This window comes from Salmo salar, chromosome 15 (assembly GCF_965601325.2).
Source record: "Salmo salar chromosome 15, fSalSal1, whole genome shotgun sequence".
Lineage (NCBI taxonomy): Eukaryota > Metazoa > Chordata > Actinopteri > Salmoniformes > Salmonidae > Salmo > Salmo salar.
Genome location: NC_138305.1, coordinates 23,049,399 through 23,065,020, shown reverse-complemented (window position 1 = coordinate 23,065,020; position 15,622 = coordinate 23,049,399). Strand labels below are relative to the sequence as shown.

The window sequence follows — 15,622 nt, the reverse complement described above, 5'->3', positions numbered from 1 at the left end:
ACAGTAGTACACTATTTAGGGAATGGGGTGGCCTTTGGGATGCGCATCATCTCTTTAGCATTACACAATACATCTGACTCACACACAGATGCCTCACAGTGAGCAGAGAGTAGGTGTGTCAGGGATTTTAAATCCAGCATCATGACATGCTTTTACTTTAGTTGATTTTGAATTCCAATGTACTCTGAGCTCCCAGGTAAAATAAGGAATACAAATATATTTTTCAAAGAGCAATTCATTACAATGTAATTACCTGTAGTGCTCATTGTAAATATAATCCAGTGTGATGCTTTAATCAAAAGAGGAAGGTCTTTTAAATGACAGTATGTTTTTTCACTACAGCCCCATTTTGAGAATATGTGAGACACGAATCAAGAGGCTGCAGATGACGTGGCATTTCTGCTATCAACGTTCAAATAGGCTACAAGCACTAATATGCGCGCATAGGGCAGGCTCGTTCACGCTTGCGAGCGCCAGCCCCCGCGCTCGTACACACGTACACACACACACACACACACACACGGCGAAGGGGGAGTGTCATTATTGACCCAATGGTTTTACTGGCTCTGGAGGGAGGCTACTCGCTCTGAAAGGAGGGATGCGAGGAGGAGAGGAGGTCAAGGCGGAAAAAAAGAGGAAACCGGTGGATGTCTGTGAAATAGTAAGTAAATGAATGCAAGCGCAAGACTATTGTTATTGCTTTTTATATCAGATGAACACATGAAAAGGGTAGCCTATAGCTGATTATTAGCCATTCACGTTCATATTTTTTTTCTTTTTCTTCAGTCGCATCGGTCTAATTTCCTATTGGAACGTCATTGATTTATTGTGATGTTATTATGGCCCACAACGACATAGATGTGGTGCTCTGTGTTATCGTACTGTTATTACAGGCGTGTGCCAATACATCGCTAATGCATACAGTATTTCGATACATTGGTAAAAAAAAATAAAAAAAATATGGCATTTCAATTGGTTATGATGTCAGTGTGATTTCAAAATCCCCAACAGTAATTTTCATTTTGCACAAAAAACGGTCAAAAACACGCCAAATATTAGACATGGAAACAATCAATTAAAGATGACAGACTCCCTACTTTCTGTGTCCTATAGGCTTGAGTCATTTCCTTTAAATCATCAAACAGCAGCTAATAACACGACAAGATGCAACTTTCTTATGCATAACAAATGACATGCACAGTTGACATGCTTTCTCCATCCTTTCCCTAGGCAAAACCCCTCAGGCTCCCAGACAGACTGATATGTCATTGGACCAATGGGGTGTTGATAATGCAGGCGCAGAGGTTGGCCAGGTGAGATGTAAGACCCGCCCACTGTGTGTCCTACTTCACCTGCAGAGGAACAGTAATCTGTAGAGAAAAAAAAGACCCCAACAATTCTGCTGAAGCAAATCAACTGAAGTGATTTAAAGAAAATGGCGGAAAATCTAATGGGTACTGGTAGTGAATGCCACTACAAACCACCTCAGCCTTCCCCTTGAGAGAGGATTGGACCTCCTGCTGATTCCTTGACATCTGGCGGATTCTTTTCTTAGATCTCATGTATTTGGTACATTGCAATCAACCCCAGGCGTCCTGCTGGCCCACCAACCCATTCGACCAAGAGGACATCCAGGTCTCCTGCTGACTCACCAACCCATTAGACCAAAGGTTCAGAGGGCAACATCAGGGTTAGCTTAGGGCTACAACATCAGGGCTTACAAGTCTCAGTAAGGGCTATCTCTTCAAGAGAGTGGGATTCCTAATCACGTCTAAAACCCAGTTTCACAGCTCTGATCCCTCCCTGCTCTGCCCCCGCTGAGAGGAGGTACCTGTCTGTCTCTGTCTGAGAGGACCCAAGAGCCAGAGTCCCACCGTTTGGGTCTCTCCCTCCATTTTCTCTGTCTGAGAAGAACCTGGTCTGATCCCTCCCTTCTCTGCCCCCCGCTGAGAGGAGGTACCTGTCTGTCTCTGTCTGAGAGGACCCAAGAGCCAGAGTCCCACCGTTTGGGTCTCTCCCTCCATTTTCTCTGTCTGAGAAGAACCTGGTCTGATCCCTCCCTTCTCTGCCCCCCGCTGAGAGGAGGTACCTGTCTGTCTCTGTCTGAGAGGACCCAAGAGCCAGAGTCCCACCGTTTGGGTCTCTCCCTCCTTTTTCTCTGTCTGAGAAGAACCTGGTCTGGCCCTCCCTCCCTGCTAAGTAGGGGGAACTATAGGAGGCACCATGGGGTGTGGTGGCAGCAGGACTGATGTTCTGGAGCCCAGGTACCTGGAGAGCTGGACCAAGGAGACAGAGTCTACCTGGCTGACCAGTACAGACACAGACATCCCACTCTCCTCCATACAGAGTATGGATATCCCTTCTGAGAACTCATCTGAAAGCTTAGTCTCTGAGAAAACCATCACACCTGGTAAGAGAACCTACCTGGTTCGGCTTTAGGCTGCATCTGAAATGCCATTCTATTTGCTATATAGATCTCTAGTCCAAAGTATTGCACTATGTACAGTACACGTGTCAAACTCATTCCACAGAGGGCTGAGTGTCTGCAGGTTTTCACTCCTCACTTAAGGTCACTGATTAGTAAGCAACTCCCCTCACCTGGTTGTCTAGGTCACTGATTAGTAAGCAACTCCCCTCACCTGGTTGTCTAGGTCACTGATTAGTAAGCAACTCCCCTCACCTGGTTGTCTAGGTCACTGATTATTAAAGAACTTCCCTCACCTGGTTGTCTAGGTCACTGATTATTAAGGAACTTCTCTCACCTGGTTGTCTAGGTCACTGATTATTAAGGATCTTCTCTCACCTGGTTGTCTAGGTCACTGATTATTAAAGAACTCCCCTCACCTGGTTGTCTAGGTCACTGATTATTAAGGAACTCCCCTCGCCTGGTTGTCTAGGTCACTGATTATTAAGGAACTTATCTCACCTGGTTGTCTAGGTCACTGATTATTAAGGAACTCCCCTCACCTGGTTGTCTAGGTCACTGATTATTAAGGAACTCCCCTCACCTGGTTGTTTAGGTCACTGATTATTAAGGAACTCCCCTCACCTGGTTGTCTAGGTCACTGATTATTAAGGAACTCCCCTCACCTGGTTGTCTAGGTCACTGATTATTAAGGAACTCCCCTCACCTAGTTGTCTAGGTCACTGATTATTAAGGAAATCCCCTTACCTGGTTGTCTAGGTCACTGATTATTAAGGAACTCCCCTCACCTGGTTGTCTAGGTCACTGATTATTAAGGAACTCCCCTCACCTGGTTGTCTAGGTCACTGATTATTAAGGATCTTATCTCACCTGGTTGTCTAGGTCACTGATTATTAAGGAACTCCCCTCACCTGGTTGTCTAGGTCACTGATTATTAAGGAACTCCCCTCAACTGGTTGCCTTGGTCACTGATTATTAAGGAACTCCCCTCACCTGGTTGTCTAGGTCACTGATTATTAAGGAACTCCCCTCACCTGGTTGTCTAGGTCACTGATTATTAAGGAACTCCCCTCACCTGGTTGTCTAGGTCACTAATTAGTAAGGAACTCCCCTCACCTGGTTGTCTAGGTCACTAATTAGTAAGGAACTCCCCTCACCTGGTTGTCTAGGTCACTAATTATTAAGGAAATCCCCTCACCTGGTTGTCTAGGTCTTAATTGAAAGGAAAAACCTAAATCCAGCAGACACTAGGCCCTCTGTGGAATGAGTTTGAAGCCAGCAAAGGTTGAAAACATTGCCAAAAGGAATGCAGTTGCCATGGAAATAGTAAGTATTTTAGTGGTCACTAAGGGAGATCCATTATCATGTGTAACAAGAAAACAATGTTTAGGCTGCATGACTCATTCACTTAATGCAGATGTGACTAACCCATGCATCGAGCACTGGTGTTTCAACTAGCTCTCACAGTCTCACGTCAGAATTAGACGTTCATCCATGTTTCTGAAACGTCAAATTTAGAAGTTGGTCTAAATGTCAAATTTAGAAGTTGTTCTAAACGTCAAATTTCAAAGTGTTTAAGGTTAAGTTTAGGAATTAAATACGAATATCTTAAGGTTAGGCATTAACTCTGAATGGTTAAGGTAAGTGTTAAGGGTTGGGATAAACTTAAAACAAAAATGCAAAAAAACTACTTTCTGAACATGCAACCTTTAGCAACAGAGGCAGATGCTTATGCCCATCTGCCATCCCTAGCTAAACTGAAACCTACTTGAAGGTAACAGCGTTGCCTCTAGTGGCTGGTTTCCACATCGTCTCCCGACGTCCTCAGACATGGATGGACGTCGAATACTGACTTGTAATCATAGGTGACCTAGCTGGGTATTTGTTGAAAATTACTTTTTTCTCAACAACAACAAAAATGTACGCTGCCCCTTTGTATCGCTCGTTTCACATAGTCAGTGGTGAATCTGTTTGCTAGTCTGTCATAAAGAGATACAACGCCGACATGAGCGATACAGTAGCCTATGCTTGTGATGGGATCCTACTTACAAACACCAGAGAAAAACATTGAATCCACGGAGTAAAAAGTGTTTTGTTGATTCATTATCCATGTCTCTGAGTCTTAAGCAAATCTAGGCCTTGGAGCTAGTTGTATTCCTTTATTTAACTTGGCAAGTCAGTTAAGAACAAATGCTTATTTACAATGGCGGCCAACACCGGCCACACCCAGATAACACTGGGCCAATCAATGGTTGAATATGGTTGAATAAGCTGTATTAAACTAGTTGGAATAAGCTGTATTATATATTTTTTTATTAATCTTTATTTAACTAGGCAAGTCAGTTAAGAACAAATTCTTATTTACAATGACAGCCAACACCGGCCCAATTGTGCACCACCCTGTGGGACTCCCAATTACAGCCAGTTGTGATACAGCCTGGATTTGAACCAGGGTGTCTGTAGTGATGCCGCTAGCACTGAGATGCCGTGCCTCAGACCTCTGTGCCACTTGGGAGCACACTACACCTGTCACAAGAGACTAGTAGATAAAGGGGGAACATTAAAGGTGTTTTTCTTCTAGATGCAGATTTATTTGAAGACGGCTTGCCTGCCCCAGCCCAGGCCTATCTGCAGGTGTGCTCTGACATGTCTGAAGCAGGACTGAACAATGTAAAGCCGAGTGCCCACCCTGCAATACTACCCTCCCACCACCAGGCGCTTCAGCCCTCACCTGTCACAGTACAGAGAAGGAGCGTCCTACGCACTGAGGAAATAGTAAGTCAAGCGACTCTATCCACTGAGGAAATAGGAAGTCAACTCTATCACTGAGGGAATAGTAAGTCAACTCTATCACTGAGGGAATAGTAAGTCAACTCTATCACTGAGGGAATAGTAAGTCAACTCTATCACTGAGGGAATAGTAAGTCAACTCTATCCACTGAGGAAATAGGAAGTCAACTCTATCACTGAGGGAATAGTAAGTCAACTCTATCACTGAGGGAATAGTAAGTCAACTCTATCACTGAGGGAATAGTAAGTCAACTCTATCCACTGAGGGAATAGTAAGTCAACTCTATCACTGAGGGAATAGTAAGTCAACTCTATCACTGAGGGAATAGTAAGTCAACTCTATCACTGAGGGAATAGTAAGTCAACTCTATCCACTGAGGGAATAGTAAGTCAACTCTATCCACTGAGGGAATAGGAAGTCAACTCTATCCACTGTGGGAATAGTAAGTCAACTCTATCCACTGAGGGAATAGTAAGTCAACTCTATCCACTGAGGGAATAGTAAGTCAACTCTATCACTGAGGGAATAGTAAGTCAACTCTATCACTGAGGGAATAGTAAGTCAACTCTATCACTGAGCGAATAGTAAGTCAACTCTATCACTGAGGGAATAGTAAGTCAACTCTATCACTGAGGGAATAGTAAGTCAACTCTATCCACTATCCACGATTCTCTCTCATCTCCTTCTCAAAATGGGAACCAGTAAGAGCATTGGAGGAGAAGGTCCTTGTTCTAATACACTCTTAAGTTGCGGAGGTTGAGGATGAGATTCATTGACAAAATACTTTTTAGATTTACCCACAATGTAATAAAGCATTCTTGTTTCGGTAACACTTCAAGTGTACCTACATAGTCACTTTATAACACATTCATAACCCGTACATACCACATCTGTAAGCAATATATTGCATAACTTTTGTCAACAACCGCAAATGTATATTTTTTTAATCACGGTTTGCTTATCTAAAGTGTTTTTTTCTTATAATGGTGACTAACCATTCTCTCTTTAGTAACAATTGAAGAGTACCAACATAACACATCACATTCATACTACATAGGGTACCAGTCAAAAGTTTGGACACGCTTACTCATTCCAGGGTTTTTCTTTATTTTTACTATTTTCTACATTGTAGAATAATAGTGAAGACCTCATTACTATGAAATAACACATATGGAATCATGTAGTAACCAAAAAAGTGTTAAAGTGCTGAGCACTTGTTGGCTGCTTTTTCTTCACTCTGCGGTCCAACTCATCCCAAACCATCCCAATTGTGTTGAGGTCGGGTGATTGTGGAGGACAGGTCATCTGATGCATCATTCCCTCACTCTCCTTCTTGGTCAAATGGCCCTTACACAGTCTGGAGGTGTGTTTTGGGTCATTGTCCTGTTGAAAAACAAATGATAATCCCACTAAGTGCAAACCAGATGGGATGGCATATTGCTGCAGAATGCTGTGGTAGGCATGTTGGTTGAGTGTGCCTTGAATTCTAAATAAATCACAGACAGTGTCACCAGCAAAGCACCATCACACCTCCTCCTCCATGCTTCATGGTGGCAACCACACGAGGTGATAATCCGTTCACCTACTCTGCCTCTCACAAAGACACGGCAGTTGGAACCAAAAATCGCAAATTTGGACTCATCAGACCAAAGGACAGTTGATGTTGAGATGTGTCTGTTACTTGAACTCTGTGAAGCATTTATTTCAGATGCCGTCTGAGGTGCAGGTAACTCTAATGAACTTATCCTCTGCAGCAGAGGTAACTTTGGGTCTTCCTTTCCTGTGGCGGTCCTCAGAGCCAGTTTCATCATAGCACTTGATGGTTTTTGCGACTGCACTTGAACAAACGTACAATGTAATGATGGACTGTCGTTTCGCTTGATGGTTTTTGCGACTGCACTTGAACAAACGTACAATGTAATGATGGACTGTCGTTTCGCTTTGCTTATTTGAGCTGTTCTTGCCATGTTATGGACTTGGTCTTTTACCAAATAGGGCTATCTTCTGTATACCAACTCTACTTTGTCACAACACAACTGATTGGCTCAAGCACATTAAGAATGAAATAAATTCCACAAATGAACTTTTAACAAGGCAAACCTGTTAATTGAAATGCATTCCAGGTGACTACCTCATGAAGCTGGTTGAGAGAATGCCAAGAGTGTGCAAAGCTGCCGTCAAGGCAAAGGGTGGCCACTTTGAAGAATATATCAAATATATATTGATTTATTTAACACTTTTTTGGTTACTACATGATTCCATATGTGTTATTTCATAGTTTTGACGTCTTCATTACTATTGTACAATGTAGAAAATAGTAAAAAAATAAAATAAAGAAAATCCGTTAAAAGAGTTGGTGTTTCCAAACTTTTGACTGGTAATGTATATACCACATATATACCACATTCATAAAGAGTTACCCTTGTTCCCCCCCACAGACTAAATGGCAAGACAACAGGATGTCCACTAAGCAGGTAACCATCACAGTGACACAGAGCATCAGACACGTGGACAAGAGTGGAAAGATTAAGGAGAAGTCCCTCACCACCTTCGAGGTCATGAAGCCTATGGAGGGCCTGAAGGACGTGGCTGAATGACATAGTAGGAACATTAGGGAATAACACTGTGATACACTGAGGTCTGAGGGGTAACAGAGGACAAAGCTAATGACAGAGTGTGGTTTGGAAAGTCAATGGCAGAAAGTGGTTTGGAAAGTCAATGACAAGAGTGTGGTTTGGAAAGACAATGAACTCTTTGTGAAAGAATGTATCGCTGAATGGACTTTACTTTGAGGTGGAGAGAGACAATAATACCAAAATGTTGTTTGATGTTCATGAGGATGAAAAAGATAATGATTTGATTATAGAGATAGAGGGTTTGAATCTGTGGCACAATTGGTCCGCTATCTTGCCTGGGACCAGACCTGATAAGCGAGATACCTCTACGGACATGACACCAAATGCTGTTAGGATGAGAGAGTTTGTGACTTTGTCTAACGAAGATCAATGCTTTTATAAGCTGGGCTTGGGACCAAGATGTAAAAAAAAAAAACTTTGACCTGGTATGAACTGAACTGCACTGTAGCGGCTGAATGATCGGCCATATTGAAGACGTAACATAAACTAATGTTCCTAAATGGGAAACATGTCTTGAAGTAGCTAGTTTTGTAATATGTTTAGTATTTCTATGGGCAACTCGTTGGGCAGTGTTTGTTTGGTCTTGATGGATGAAAAACTGTTTTTAGATTACGATGTTTACAAGAAGGTACGTCTTCTAATGAATAGGCACTTTTTGTGAACAAAACTTTATGAACTAGCTAGTGTACTAGTGACTTTATAAACTAGTGACTGAATGGCTTGTTTAAGAGGTCATGCCACTGTATATCTAGTATGAACTCTACATGAAGAGAGCTTGATTCAATCAGAGAGACAATTTAGTTTCAAATGGATTGACTTATGAAGTGTGATTATTTAAATCCTTCTTCTACTGCAGGAATGCCCCCCCACACACACACACACACTTTTGAAGGCCCTCAGATAAATTCCCTCCCCCCCCAAAATTGAAATAATGAATCAAAGTTTCCCATCCCTGATCTATTGGATGCTTACAGTAGCATCAGCAGATTCTCAATGAAATTCTCCGAAAGTTTTAGACGGAAACACTGTGTAGCAGACAGTGGTGAAATACATAGATTTTTTTTTAAATCTTCATATAATTTATACATTCTAATTCAATTGACACAATTAATTTGTTATCAATGGCTTAGGATTTACTTGGTTTAAACAATACGCAATGAATCTGATTGGTTAGAGATAAGTTTTAAACAAAACACAATGAATCTGATTGGTTAGAGATAAGTTTAAACAAAACACAATGAATCTGATTGGTTACAGATACGTTTAAACAAAACACAATGAATCTGATTGGTTAGAGATAAGTTTAAACAATACACAATGAATCTGAATTCGCAAATAAGAAAAAAAAACGGTTAAAGATGAGACTTATATTCAATATTGATTGGTTGGAATATTGGTGAGTGTACCACAACAGGGTTGACTAAGCAGTATTTCAGTGGTGTTTTACTAAATTACATATTGCCTCAGTGTGATTATCTTGGTACCTATTTGTACTTTTTAACGTAACAGCTTGTAAGTACACTTTGTCAGGTCATTTTGGCTTAACTCTTTGGTTCAAGTTTATGAATATGGACAGTATACATTTGTACTGACAATAAATCAACATATAGGGACTTCTTTGTAGTTTCGTTTCCTTCTTTAAGTCACTTCCTAGAATTCTTGAAATGTTTATACCATCTGCAGATAATTTTGGTTGGAATATTATCCACTGGTTGATTGTCCACTGGTTGATTGTCCACTGGTTGATTGTCCACTGGTTGATTGTCCACTGGAATATTGTCCACTGGTTGATTGTCCACTGGAATATTGTCCACTGGTTGATTGTCCACTGGTTGATTGTCCACTGGAATATTGTCCACTGGAATATTGTCCACTGGTTGATTGTCCACCAACATATAAACGTTTATCTAGTCTAGATGGATAATCATGGTGGATTGTGTATACATTATTAGTAAACCTTAGGGTCTGTTTGTGTGTGACTACCTGACTGACTAACTGACTACCTGACTGATTAACTACCTGACTGACTAACTGACTACCTGACTGACTACCTGACTAACTGACTACCTGACTAACTGACTACCTGACTAACTGACTACCTGACTGACTAACTGACTACCTGACTGACTAACTGACTACCTGACTGACTGGGGATCACCCAGGCTCCTCCCTTTCCATCCTCACAAGAAGAAACTGATCTGCCTCTGAGCCGACTCCAACGAATCTGAGAAGAGGAGATTGACCAATGTAAATGACATTGATGTGTGTGTTGTGTACGTGGTCTCCCATACTGAAACAATATTGAGTAGGAGCAGACAGGACAGGACCTGACAGAGACCACCTACCACAGAGTAGTTTACTGCTGTTTCCCTGCACACCATCAATATTTATGTTTGTTCAGCAGGATCTAACTGAGATCGACACTCTAGTTGAGTCCCAACCCTATTCCCTATATGATATATATATATTGCACTAGGACTCTATGGTAGTATATACACTGAGTGTACAAAACATTAGGAACGCTCATGTTGACTCCAATGCTTCCCACAGTTCCAAGTTGGCTGGATGTCCTTTGGGTGGTGGAAAATTATTGATACACACGGGAAACTGTTGTGTGAAAAACCCAGCAGTGTTGCAGTTCTTGACACAAACCAGTGCCCCTGGCACCTACTACAATACCCTGTTTAAAAGGCACTTAAATCTTTTGTCTTGCCCATTCACTCTCTGAATGGCACACATATACAATTAATGTCCCAATTGTCTCAAGGTTTAAAAATACTTCTTTCACCCGTCTCCTCCCCTTCATCTAAATTGACTGATGTGGATTTAACAAGTGACATCAATAAGGGATCATAGCTTTCACCTGGATTTACCTGGTCAGTCTATGGCATGAAAAGAGCAGGTGTTCCTAATGTTTTGTACACTCGGGGAGTGGGGTACCATTTGACTACAGACGAACAGTCACAATAGCATCCTATCATCTTCTAATAAAAAAAAATAAGGCCTTCCTTCATAAAGCCAGTGTGAGGAAACAGCTTGGCCTTTGTCTGTACACAGATCAATGTAAGATAGGAAGGAAACACATGGTTGATTAACATGAAAGGTGAACTGGTCTTTACCTGAGCCGCGTGTAGTAATCCTGCTGACAGTGAGTCCGTACTGGGCTCTGATGGTAAGGGAGAGGTGTACGAGGAGAACCCATCAGTTCTCTCCAGGGTGTGGGATATGGCTTCCTCTCTGGCCAGGACGTATTACTGCATCGAACCACTGGGTACAGGGAACAACAGAGGGGATGGAGAAAGTGAAAACTAGTTTCACACAATCTGATGTGAGGCACAGTAGAGTGCAGTAGAGTGCACAACGGTATTTACCTCTTAATATCACTACAAGCTTGATGGTCTCAAATGCTTTGTAAATAATATCTCTGAACGACAAGCGTGGTGTTTGATAGTATGCTCATTAGAACACGACTTGATCTAGATCCACTCAGAGACATGCCACTGAAAGGCCCACAGTACACAATCCACTCAGAAACATCCCACTGAAAGGCCCACAGTACACAATCCACTCAGAAACATCCCACTGAAAGGCCCACAGGACACAGTCCACTCAGAAACATCCCACTGAAAGGCCCACAGTACACAATAACCCAACATATTATTGAAGACAAGGAAAAGACAGTCTAACCTAAAACAATACCACAACAAAAAAAACCTTGGACTGTTTGTGCTAAACAAAACAGACAAGGAGTTCCGTGATGTCTTCACCATCTATCCATCTACGCTCCCAGGGACGGATGCAAAGAAAACACCAAGGCCCCAGGACCGGTTACCGCGGCAACCACCTTCCACCGCTGTTTGCTGCCGTCAACACAGGACGATGTGTTCCAAATGGTGGCCTATTGTCTTTGAAGAGCCTTATGGGCCTTGGTCAAAAGTAGTACCACACTGCACTAGAATGACGTGTAAAAACTCCTTTAGAAGCCATAGGGCTTCTCTGCATGGGGTCTACGGTCCAATTAATGATATAATAGGGAATTCCCCTCGACCACTCCCACAAATTTGGGGAAAACAAACATTGTTTCCCATATTTTAAAGAAATAACAAAATATGCCGTAAAGCTGCTGTGTTCAATGTATATGTAACCAGGTCAAAAATCCTGACCTCTGGTTGATAATGTTCCCCTGTAGGGAAATGGAGCCTGCGGAAAAAAACAATCCCTGAGGCTCTTCAGGCTATTCAACGTGGGAGAGTGGGAACTGTGGAGACCCGGTGTCCAAGTAGACTACACGTAGATATGTGTGAGGAAAACATTTCATCACATGTAAGACATTTAGTACAGTTTGTTTTGTAACACCACTCTCTACTTGTAGCTAGCTGTACAGTCCGTTTGTTTGTGTTCTAGGTCTTGTGGTCGGTAGCTAGCTGTCACCGTCATGAAAAGGGGCATGAGGGAAACCCTATCATATTACATTTCTCTAAGTAGTGAGAACGCTCTGGGAGCAGGCAATGTCGAAAAGTAATCTTCAGACATGTTGTAATTTTCTTAAATGTAGTTTTGTAATTGTCTAAAACAAGCCGACAACAAGAAAATGGAGATTGAAAAAGGTTATTTTTTTCGGTGAAAACTAGGTAACCACAGGTTGTTTTCCCCACATGCGGACAGGGCCATGATATTTTATCTAATAACGATTGGTACTATAGAAGACCTCACAATGGCCCCAGTCCTGAAGGAGGTGGGCTGACGTCAACAGACACCCCACAGAGCGGCTTCAAAGACTGGTGGAACAGAAGTGGTTTGTATGGGGCTCTCAGGGGAGAAAAATACGACCAGGCTCAAGTGATATAGCCTTTTATTGGGATGCTCAGTAAGGATAAGGACGTTTCACCAGATGCTTTTCTATTCACGTTCATTTGAGCAACAGTACTTCAGTTTACATCCTTTCATTCTCACATTTATAGGCCTGAGATAGTAAGGCTGTGTTTACGTAGGCAACCCACTTTTGTTCATCTTTAGATCAATTAGTTATTTTGCCAAGAATTGGATAAAAACCAGGGCCGCGTTCAGCAGGACACAACTTTGGCCAACGTTCAGATATAAATGTATAAATTAAATAAAACAAACACCTCTCTGGTATAAAGAACAAGTAATCAGGTCAGCTCTAGCTCTATCTGCAGCTCTATATCTATCTGCTGCTCTAGTTCTATCTGCATCTCTATCTGCAGCTCTATATCTATCTGCTGCTCTAGTTCTATCTGCAGCTCTAGCTCTATCTGCAGCTCTATATCTATCTGCTACTCTAGTTCTATCTGCAGCTCTAGTTATACCTGCAGCTCTATATCTATCTGCTGCTCTACTTCTATCTGCAGCTCTAGCTCTATCTGCAGCTCTATATCTATCTGCAGCTCTAGTTATATCTGCAGCTCTAGTTCTATCTGCAGCTCTGGTTATATCTGCAGCTCTAGCTCTATCTGCATCTCTAGTTATATCTGCCGCTCTAGCTCTATCTGCAGCTCTATATCTATCTGCTGCTCTAGTTATATCTGCAGCTCTATCTCTATCTGCAGCTCTATATCTATCTGCTGCTCTAGTTCTATATGCAGCTCTAGCTCTATCTGCTGCTCTAGTTCTATCTGCAGCTCTATATCTATCTGCATCTCTAGCTCTATCTGCAGCTCTATATCTATCTGCTGCTCTAGTTATATCTGCAGCTCTAGCTCTATCTGCAGCTCTATATCTATCTGCTGCTTTAGTTCTATATGCAGCTCTAGCTCTATCTGCTGCTCTAGCTCTATCTGCAGCTCTATATCTATATGCTGCTCTAGTTCTATCTGCAGCTCTAGCTCTATCTGCAGCTCTATATCTATCTGCAGCTCTAGTTATATCTGCAGCTCTTGTCTTGTCTATCTGCATCTCTAGTTCTATCTGCAGCTCTAGTTCTATTTGCAGTTCTAGTTCTATCTGCAGCTCTAGTTATATCTGTAGCTCTTGTCTTGTCTATCTGCATCTCTAGTTCTATCTGCAGCTCTAGTTCTATTTGCAGTTCTAGTTCTATCTGCAGCTCTAGTTATATCTGTAGCTCTTGTCTTGTCTATCTGCATCTCTAGTTCTACCTGCAGCTCTAGTTCTACCTGCAGCTCTAGTTATATCTGCAGCTCTAGTTCTATCTGCAGCTGTAGTTATGTCGGCATCTCTAGTTCTATCTGCATCTATAGTTCTATCTGCAGCTGTAGTTATATCTGCAGCTCTAGTTATGTCTGCAGCTCTAGTTATATCTGCATCTCTAGTTCTACCTGCAGCTCTAGTTATATCTGCAGCTCTAGTTTTATCTGCAGCTCTAGTTATGTCTGCAGCTCTAGTTCTATCTGCAGCTCTAGTTCTATCTGCAGCTCTAGTTATATCTGCAGCTCTAGTTCTACCTGCAGCTCTAGTTCTATCTGCAGCTCTAGTTCTATCTGCAGCTCTAGTTCTATCTGCAGCTCTAGTTCTACCTGCAGCTCTAGTTCTATCTGCAGCTCTAGTTATATCTGCAGCTCTAGTTCTATCTGCAGCTCTAGTTATGTCTGCAGCTCTAGTTATATCTGCAGCTCTAGTTATATATGCATCTCTTGTCATGTCTATCTGCAGCTCTAGTTATATCTGCAGCTCTAGTTCTACCTGCAGCTCTTGTAATGTACTGAACCAGAATTGGGCTTCCTGTGCTGTGTAAACGCAGCGAAAGGGACGTCACTGAGTCAAAGTTATATAAGCCACAAACAGTGTATAGTCTCTTTATATTCACGAGTCCCTGGGTTTATCCTACAATACAATGTTAAGTACTGTCATAGAGGCTGTTACTGAGTGTAGGGGGGAAAAATGACTTGAAGTGTTTAGTCTCTGTATATTCACGAGTCCCTGGGTTTATCCTACATTCTCAGATTTTTATACTAGGAGATACAATGGTAAGTACTGTAAATGACAGTACAACACAAGTCATAGAGGCTGTTACTGTGTGTGGGGGGGAAAAAATCACTTGAAGTTTTTAGTTTTCAAAACATACTTTTCTCTTTACATTTGTCTAAGCAACAGCACTTGAGTTCACCTCTTCTGATTCTCCTACTGGTGAGACATCAAGGTAAGTAATGCAGTTACGGTATGAGTCAAACTTATGTAAGATAAATCCCACTGGCCACACACTGGTCGAATCAACATGGTGATGCGTTTTGAATTATATAATTATTTTTGCATCATATTGAGGATGTGGCCGTTGACACTATGCGTCTTGAAAGTTCAGTATCTTGAAAACTTGACTGCTGACATGCAAAACATTTTGGGACTATATCAACAGTGGACTAATGAAAACAATACCAGAATATAGTTTTTCAGTGGATTTTCCCTTTAATCCTATTCTTTAACTTTTATATTTGGTTGAGATGGAGACCTGAATCCAACACAGAATTTGTTAAATGCTCGACAAGTTCAAATCAAATCAAAATAAATCAAACTTTATTTGTCACATGCGCCGAATACAACAGGTGTAGACCTTACAGTGAAATGCTTACTTACAAGCCCTTAACCAACAATGCAGTTCAAGAAGAAGAAAATATTTACCAAGTAGACAAAAATAAAAAGCAATAATAAAAAGTAACACAATAAGAATAACAATAACGAGGCTATATACAAGGGGTACCGGTACAGAGTCAATGTGGAGGCTATATACAGGGGGTACCGGTACAGAGTCAGTGTGGAGGCTAAATACAGGGGGTACCGGTACAGAGTCAGTGTGGAGGT

At 41.8% G+C, this 15,622-nt stretch overlaps 1 protein-coding gene across 1 annotated transcript; it reads left to right on the top strand.

Annotated features, from left to right (window-relative positions):
- Positions 1-522: 522 nt before the first annotated feature.
- baalcb (BAALC binder of MAP3K1 and KLF4 b) lies at positions 523-9,465 on the top strand. The gene is made up of 4 exons (XM_082961614.1): positions 523-661; positions 1,231-2,410; positions 5,007-5,200; positions 7,655-9,465. Exons 2-4 carry the CDS (start codon positions 2,224-2,226, stop codon positions 7,811-7,813), a joined length of 540 nt encoding a protein of 179 aa, XP_082817740.1. The 5' UTR covers positions 523-661; positions 1,231-2,223; the 3' UTR covers positions 7,814-9,465.
- The last annotated feature ends 6,157 nt before the right edge of the window (positions 9,466-15,622 follow it).

What these genes read in the sequence shown, in the direction of transcription:
- baalcb (XM_082961614.1), top strand. Translation starts at nt 2,224, where the DNA reads ATGGGGTGTGGTGGCAGCAGGACTGATGTTCTGGAGCCCAGGTACCTG. An exon ending in TGAGAAAACCATCACACCTG is followed by an intron (nt 2,411 to 5,006) that starts GTAAGAGAACCT and finishes TTTTTCTTCTAG; the next exon opens with ATGCAGATTTATTTGAAGAC. An exon ending in TCCTACGCACTGAGGAAATA is followed by an intron (nt 5,201 to 7,654) that starts GTAAGTCAAGCG and finishes TCCCCCCCACAG; the next exon opens with ACTAAATGGCAAGACAACAG.